The 7,404-nt window shown below is 57.6% G+C and overlaps 3 protein-coding genes across 3 annotated transcripts in view; 1 reads left to right on the forward strand and 2 right to left on the reverse strand.

Moving 5' to 3' along the window:
* Positions 1-197: 197 nt before the first annotated feature.
* Positions 198-4,104, reverse strand: VDAG_05318 (WD repeat-containing protein; the record flags this gene model as incomplete). The annotated part of the gene is made up of 5 exons (XM_009652213.1): positions 198-786; positions 841-1,986; positions 2,047-3,105; positions 3,552-3,691; positions 3,834-4,104. 5 exons carry the CDS (start codon positions 4,102-4,104, stop codon positions 301-303), a joined length of 3,102 nt encoding a protein of 1,033 aa, XP_009650508.1. The 3' UTR covers positions 198-300.
* A 1,608-nt stretch (positions 4,105-5,712) lies between these two features.
* VDAG_05319 (uncharacterized protein) lies at positions 5,713-6,201 on the forward strand (the record flags this gene model as incomplete). The annotated part of the gene is made up of 1 exon (XM_009652214.1): positions 5,713-6,201. One exon carries the CDS (start codon positions 5,713-5,715, stop codon positions 6,199-6,201), a length of 489 nt encoding a protein of 162 aa, XP_009650509.1.
* Positions 6,202-6,203: 2 nt separating this feature from the next.
* Positions 6,204-7,404, reverse strand: part of VDAG_05320 (succinate-semialdehyde dehydrogenase) — a gene marked incomplete at its 5' end in the record, with an annotated part of 1,851 nt that continues 650 nt past the window's right edge. Inside the window, 2 exons of the mRNA XM_009652215.1 lie at positions 6,204-6,417; positions 6,490-7,244. Of these exons, the coding sequence (XP_009650510.1) occupies positions 6,274-6,417; positions 6,490-7,244 (899 nt within the window). The 3' untranslated portion in view covers positions 6,204-6,273. The remainder of the gene's footprint in view (positions 6,418-6,489; positions 7,245-7,404) is intronic.

The raw sequence follows: 7,404 nt of genomic DNA on the forward strand, positions 1-7,404 counted from the left end.
GCCCTTGTCGTGGTCTTCCTTGACGAGGCTTTGAAGACCTCCTCCGGTCCGACAGTGTTGATGGTGTGCCTGAGATAAGATAAGATATGACGTCCAAGAATGGTCAAGATCGACGGGGTCAAGATCGACGGCTCTCCCGGTTTGCCATCCCGACAGCCCGTCACTCGGAAGCAAGTCATCAGATAGATAACCCGGGTATCAAATATTGATCTATCATATTCTGAGTTGAATATCCAGCCCTATTCATTACCCCTAACGCCGTGTTTTACAATCATGACCTTTTCCCCTCTTTCTGCCAAGCTATAACCTGGCAAATACCATTCCGAAAATCTCCCGGCTTTTCAGTAAATTCAATACCCGCAGCCGCTCATTGTCAAGATGCGCCGAGTCGGTCGCCTGTCCGCATGGCAAATGTGCTGCTGGTGCTCCGAATTCCTTCTCCAGGAATCGGATGGCAGGAATGGAGCCGCCCTCGCGAATATACAGCGGCTTCTTCGGCCTCGACACGCGGACCTCCTTGGCACCACCAGGTGTAGCTTCCTCGACGTCATCACCCTCTTCGGAAGACTCGTCCTCACTCGAGTCGTCGGCACCGTCTTGTGGCGCAAACGCTGGAGCCCAGGCCTTCATTACGGCCTCCTCGAGCGTGCGGAAGATGACGTTGTTCGGGTTACCAAGCCAGGGCTCTGCCTTGTTGTCAACCTTGACGGTCATTTTGTTTTCCGAGTTGAGCGTCGCAAACTCTGCCTCCAGATACGCAGTCAACGATGTAATGACATCGTCCACCTCTTGTCCCGGTACGAGACGTAAGCTGATATTCGCACTGGCGTGGCTACTGACGAGACTGCCGTCGGGTCCAGACACCTTGTAGCGATGGATGGTGAGGTTGGGCTCTCGCCACCTTGCCATGAGCGCTTGTTTGAGCTTCGCTTCAGGCCCGCGCTCAGGTTTACGCTTCATAAGTAACGATGCGATCTCGTCGTATCGCGTCTCCTCCACTGGCGTGACTGGAAGAATATTGTCGTAGAATCCGGGGACCATGACGCGGTTGCCAGCTCCCTTGAGCTTAGACAACGTTGAGGTCAGGTCTGACAAGGGCTCGTCATTCATGTATGAACCGTCTACGCCAGAGTGCAGATCAGGCAACGGGGATTCGACGCAGACTGTTGCGTGGAGCACACCACGCAGACCGTACGTCAGGCATGGAACCTCGTCATCGAGCCAGTAGCTGTTGGCAAGGAGGATGTAGTCAACCTTGCCAATGAGCTCCTTGTATTCGCGGACCGTCTCCTTGAACCCTCTGGATGCGGACTCCTCCTCGCCTTCGATGAGAAACACGACATCGTTCTCCAGTTTCTTTGCTTGTAGGAGGTCTGTCACAGCGTACAGCGCCGCAATGATGGGGCCCTTGTTATCGCTGACACCTCGGCCGTAGAGGTACCCATTGATGCCCTTCATCTGGAAGGGATCGGTGTTCCACTTGCTCTTCTTCGCGTCAGCAGTGACGACATCGTAGTGTCCGTAGAACAAGATGCGCTTCTTCTTGGACGGTCCTTGTGTGCCGTTGAACTGTGCGAGCACGACGGGGTTATGGGGGTTGCTGTCGCAGCTCAGCATGTCGACCTGACCACCAAGGCGCTTGAACAGCGAGCCAAGAAATGTGGCGCCGCGGTGGCAGTCCTCGGCAAATTCGGGACGCGAGGAAATGGTCTTGTACGAGACAAACTCTTGCAACGCTGACAGCATGACATCCTCTGACTCTTCCGCCGACGGAATATCGGTGGCGCACTTCTTATCGATCCTCCAAATAGCGACATCATTATCGTTGGCACCCGTGATGTAGTACTGCTTGCCGTTGTAGGTAGTGGCGGCCGAGGCGAGAATCTTGCCCTCGTGCGCTTTCCAGCGTGCGAGGCACTGGTACTTTTGGCTGACGTTCTCAACCTGCGACTCCTGAAACTCGCCATAGTGAACGGTACTGTGTTTCTGCAGGGTTGTCAGCTGCTGGGGAATGAGAATTGCGAAGGATCATGCGAAAGCACTTACACTGGCGGTGCCCGTCACAGAGGCGCTCCACAGGTACCCCCAGTTCATGTGGAGGGACATGACGTCGCCTCTGTGACTCTTGATGACCCGCAGCTTGGACTTGGTGTCGAGATCCCACAGCTCAATGATGCCTTGCAGCTTGCCGGCGTACAGGAAGGAGCCGTCAATGGCAAGGGACATGACAGACTCGCCCTCGTCTGTGCCGAGGACCATAATCTCCTCGAGACCAGCCTCGCCGTCGTCGGGGTCTTCCGTGTCGCTGCCGTCTCCGGTACCAATCTTCCACACCTTGATTGTGCCATCGCCTCCGCCTGATATGAGGACCTCCTCGTCGGCATCCACCAACATGGTAGGTCCTTTGACAAGGAGCATGCAGTATACGTAGCCGTAGTGGGCGAACATGTGAACCGCACCGGAGGGAACCTCGACGACCTTTTCCGATTTGGGTATCAGCGTCCAGCGGTCATCGTTGCGGCGGGGTGTCGAGGTGCCACCGACTGCTCGCGAGTCGAAGAAGCGGTGATTCCTGCGGTCCGGGTGGGTGGCAGACTCATGCATGGCGCGATTCCTGGGGTCCTTGAGGTTGACCCACTGAATGGATGTATTCTGCGCGCCGATGTAGAGGGTCTCATTCTGTGTGCTGTAGGCGACGGAGAAGATGTCGCCAACGTCGTAGGTGCTGTAGATCTCATACAGGCGCTTCAGGGAGGCGGGGCACCAGGCGTTGATGATGGGGTCGCCGGCGCTGGAGAAGAGCATGGAGCCATCGTCGGAGAGGAAGAGGGAAAGGACGCTGCGCTTGTGTGCTTGAATCTTGTGGACCTGCTGAAAGGTGGCAAGCGACCAGACGACAATCTCGCCATCCTGAGTGCCGGCGTATATAGACTCGGTTCGTTCGCAGACGGCGAGGCAGAGCACGGAGCTATCGTGTCGCAGGTTGTGGAGGAGATCGGGCGCCAGCTGAGGGCAGTCGTCTGGGTCGGTGCCGAAGCTGGTAGACAGATCGGAAGCAGCAAGTGCAGACGGCATGTCGGGCGCTGCGGCGAAGGAGAGCGGTCTCTGGTCAGCACAACAAATTTGCGACTTCTCGAGTGCTGTCTATCTGAGGAGGCGATCTGAATCTAGGACTGTGACTCGAATGGTGCAGGAGACGGCTGGCCGATGGCGAGGGACGCGATGTGGGTATTGATAGAGTCGGAGCTGGAATGACGGAATGGGGGTCCTGGATCCACTTGAGGGGCACAGGTGGTGGTGGTATGACTCCTTGGGAAGACAGGGGACGGGAGAGGGGGAAATGGTTAGACAGAATGGCCGTTGGAGGAATTGAAGGAGTAAAGCAAGAGAAGAACTTTCGTGCAACGGCAGCGCTCGTTGTGTAGGTGGTTATGCTAAGGCAGGGTACGGTACAACGAAATTGAGCGTATCGCGTGGGCAGCTTCTCTTCCGGGGCACTTGCACTTGCGCAGCACTTGCCCAGCCCGAAATCGCAGGTCACCACCACCTACCAACCCGAGACGGGAGGCTACTACCAGAGGGCAGGCGAGGTCGGGCACGTAAGGTTGGTAGCGGCTTCCTGGGGAAGTGGATCGCGCCTGCTGTGCCCCAGGTTTCGGCGACGGCAGCCCTGCAGCAGCGCGCCAACGCGCTGGAAGGACCACCTTTCAAGGCTGTTTCCCAGGGCTGTTCCCATGGCGGCTACCACTTGGTCCCCCCACCCACCGAAATCGAGGTTGAGTAGGTAGGAAGGAAGGGAGGGAAGGACATGATGAGGAGACAAACCATCTTACCGGACTTTAAACTGGCGTCGTCGAGGTCCAGCCCGACACCTTCATCCTCCGATAGTCGTCTCGCCTGTTCTTTTTGCTTCTCCTCCATTTCAATCTTCCTGCAACCCTGACAATTCTCGTAACTGCTGTCGTTGTTGCTACCGCCGCCGCTGCTGCTGACAATACTGCTGACAATGCTGCTGCCGCCAATGCTAGCCCTCGATCCGACCAGAGGGTGAGGGTCGATAACCGAGTCCGCCGGTTTGGTCTTCGCGATATCGACGGTCGACATGCCCAACTCGGTGCCCTGTCCTCGTCAGTCAATTTGCTCTGTCGGCGGTCCGGCCCTTCTTCTCGTCGGTCGCTTTGCCCGCTACCAGCTATGGCGTCTTTCTTCGCTCCCAGTAGGGGGGAAAATGGAGGCAGCCTACCTCAACCATCTTTATATCTGGCCTGCCCATGACGCGACATTCCACGCAATGGCATCAGCTGAGATAAGGGATGGCACGGATCACGGTTCGATCAGTCTCAAAAAGGGGCCAAATATGAGCAAGCAGCCCTGGGGTCTGGCAATGGCGACAGCGACAGCAATAATAATAACAGACAGCAGCCAGCGAGCACCAGCAGCAGGCTTCTCGGTCTGGCGACAGGCATACCTCCTTTTTGTTTGACCGCTGCCGAACCGGGTCACGCTCCACGTCTTCCGACCTTGCTTCTCCTATCCACACTTTATCGACCTGGGCAACTATCGACAGCCAATCTGCGCCCTCGCCATTGCGTCTTCGCACCCGTGTCCCCCTGGCACTTCTGGCTGTTTGGCTGGCCACCCGCTCTTCCGGACCATCCCCATGAGACAAGTGTCGACAGGCGGAGCATGCTGGCGAGCTGCACTTCGTCCAACGACGTTCCGTTGCGTGACTTCACACCGCAACATGCTCCTCGCTGAGCCCCCTTTTCACTCCCCTAATCCACTTACACCACATCCCAGCCCCTAGCCAGCTCCCGAATGACAGCCACTAGGGGGGGGGGGAGGGGGGGCGAGTCGGTCAATGCAGCAGATGTCTCCTATCTGTCCACTGAAGAGGCCAATGTGGCAGCTCGCTTGCGACCTACAGCCGTGGGTGGTGCTGCCGCCCGTCCTGCGCTCTCCTGACCTGGCTACCTGCATCTATGGTGGCTGCGGCTGGCTTTCACCATGTCCAACCGCGTTGACTCACAGCAACATGGGCGGTGACACTCCGTCGGGCTGCATGTCTCATGGTTGTTCATATGTGTCTGCCGTATCGCATCCGCGGCCCCTGTCTAAGTCAACTGCATCCACCTACGTGAGTGAGGGAGAAACCGGTCTCGCTGCCATGAATAATGATGGGACACGGAGAAATCATCGGAGCATAGCTTCAAGAGGCCCGAGTACGCGTTGCGCAGATCCGCGTCTTCCATAAGCTTTATTGGAGCTGACTGGTTTGCTATCAATGCAACGTCCAAAGTTATGTTGATGCGTTTCGTGTTTTGATATGAGCCGGTCAGACAAAATCCTCCTTTGACCGAGCGGTGGGAGCAGCTCCACATCCTCAGCGATATCGAAACACGTACATGTCCTGAAGTTTGCCTGTCAGGACTTGACGGGCATCAACCTTGAGAAACGATCAAACGCTCACCGATTGCCAGCCATGCACCATGCCTCCGAGGCTGCATTATCACGCACGTGACAATTAATGCATCAGGCTGCGGCGACGTGTCCAAGGCGGCACTATCCGCCCATAAGCTTGCACACGGCTGCGTGAGGCCGTCAAATGATTTCTGTGTGAGGCTGCGCGCGCCATGTCTTTATAGCCGCGTTAGAAACACATACCCGAAAGCTAATCGGACGTCGAGTCCGAACACAAACCAGTGCAACGCAATGGCTACCACTCTGACCAAAGCTACCATTGTCCAGGCGCCCGATCGTCCGGCATTGCCGGGTACCAACAAATCAATCTTCCTCGCCGGCACAACCCACAAGGACGCGGGTGATTGGCGCGCCACCTTGTGCAAAGCCCTCCAGCACCATCCCGTTACCATATTCAATCCCCTCCGATTGGACTGGAACTGGAGCAACGACATGTCCGACAGCCGCTTCAGCGAACAAGTCAATTGGGAGTTGGACATGCAGGAGGCAGCTGATCTGGTGGTCGTGCTTTTCCACCACAGCACCGCCGCGCCGATCAGCCTTCTAGAGTTTGGGCTGGCGGCTCGCTCAGGCAAGGTCATTGCTGCTTGTCTCGAGAGCGACAGCAAGAGGTATGAGAACAAGGGCAACGTCCAGGCCGTCTGTGCCCGGTTCCAGATCCAGTTACTGGAGACCCAGGAAGACTTGCACGCCGCAGTGGTGAAATTCCTCGCGGAATGATACAATCCGAAACGCAACGAGGCTTTGGTTCGAAACCGCTCGTACAGTAAAAATTCAAGTCTTTTATCCTTCCTAATAGTGTCCATCAATAGCCATCGTTCCTGTTTTTATGATGAGGAATTCGTTAATAGCCACATCCTTGCCACTCTCCTTCCCGTAGCCGCTATCCTTGATGCCTCCGAACGGTGCCTCGGCAGCCGAGCTGTTGCCTGTGTTCTGTGAAGATGAAATGGCGTCAGTTGGTCCGCGGGCACAGTCTAGTGCTCACTCATAGTATAAGGGACTCACCATTCCGATCATGCCCGCCTCCAGGTTTTCAAACATCCTCCATAGCCTGTCAATATTCTTCGAGAAGACATAGCTGGCCAGACCGAGGGGTGTGTTATTGGCCCTCTGCGTCACCTCTTCCTCGCTCTCGAACCGATACACGCCCAAGATTGGCGCGAAAATTTCCTCATGGCTCATGGCCATGTCGTCAGTCATGTCGGTCAGGACTGTCGGTGCCATGAAGTAGCCGCTGCCGCCCATCCGCTGCCCCGTCCCCAAGACAGTCTTGGCTCCCTTGGCAACGGCGTCCCGATACAGCTCCTCGGCCTTGTCGAGACCGCGGGGTGTCGTGAGCGCGCCCATCGTGACACCCTCGTCCATGCCGTGGCCGACCTTGAGAGCTCTGGTCTGCTCGACGAGCTTGGCCACAAAGACGTCGTAGATGCCGCTCTGCACGTAGACGCGGTTAGACGTCACGCACGCCTGGCCCGCGTGGCGCCACTTCAGCGCCATCAGCTGGCCCAGCGCCTGCTCGACATCGGCATCGTCAAAGACGACAAAGGGGCAGTTCCCGCCGAGCTCCAGCGTCGTCTTCTTCAGGTTCCGCGCGCACAGCCCCGCAATCAGCTTGCCGACGTGGGTGCTCCCCGTGAAGCTGACCTTTTTGACGCGCGGGTGCAGGCACAGCGCCTCGGCCACGGCCGGCGTGTTGCCCAGGCTCGTCGTCAGCACGTTGAGGGCGCCCGGCGGGAAGCCGGCCCTCGTGGCGAGGCGAGCTAGGCTGACGGCCGACAGGGGCGTCTCGGGCGACGTCTTGACGACCATGGTGCAGCCGGCGCGAGGGCGGCGGCGGCCCTTGCGCAGGGCGAGGGCGACGGGAAAGTTCCAGGGGACCAGGGCGGCGGCGACGCCGAACGGCCTGCTTGACGACGACGG

The sequence above is a fragment of the Verticillium dahliae genome, genomic scaffold (genome assembly GCF_000150675.1).
Source record: "Verticillium dahliae VdLs.17 supercont1.10 genomic scaffold, whole genome shotgun sequence".
Classification (NCBI taxonomy): domain Eukaryota; kingdom Fungi; phylum Ascomycota; class Sordariomycetes; order Glomerellales; family Plectosphaerellaceae; genus Verticillium; species Verticillium dahliae.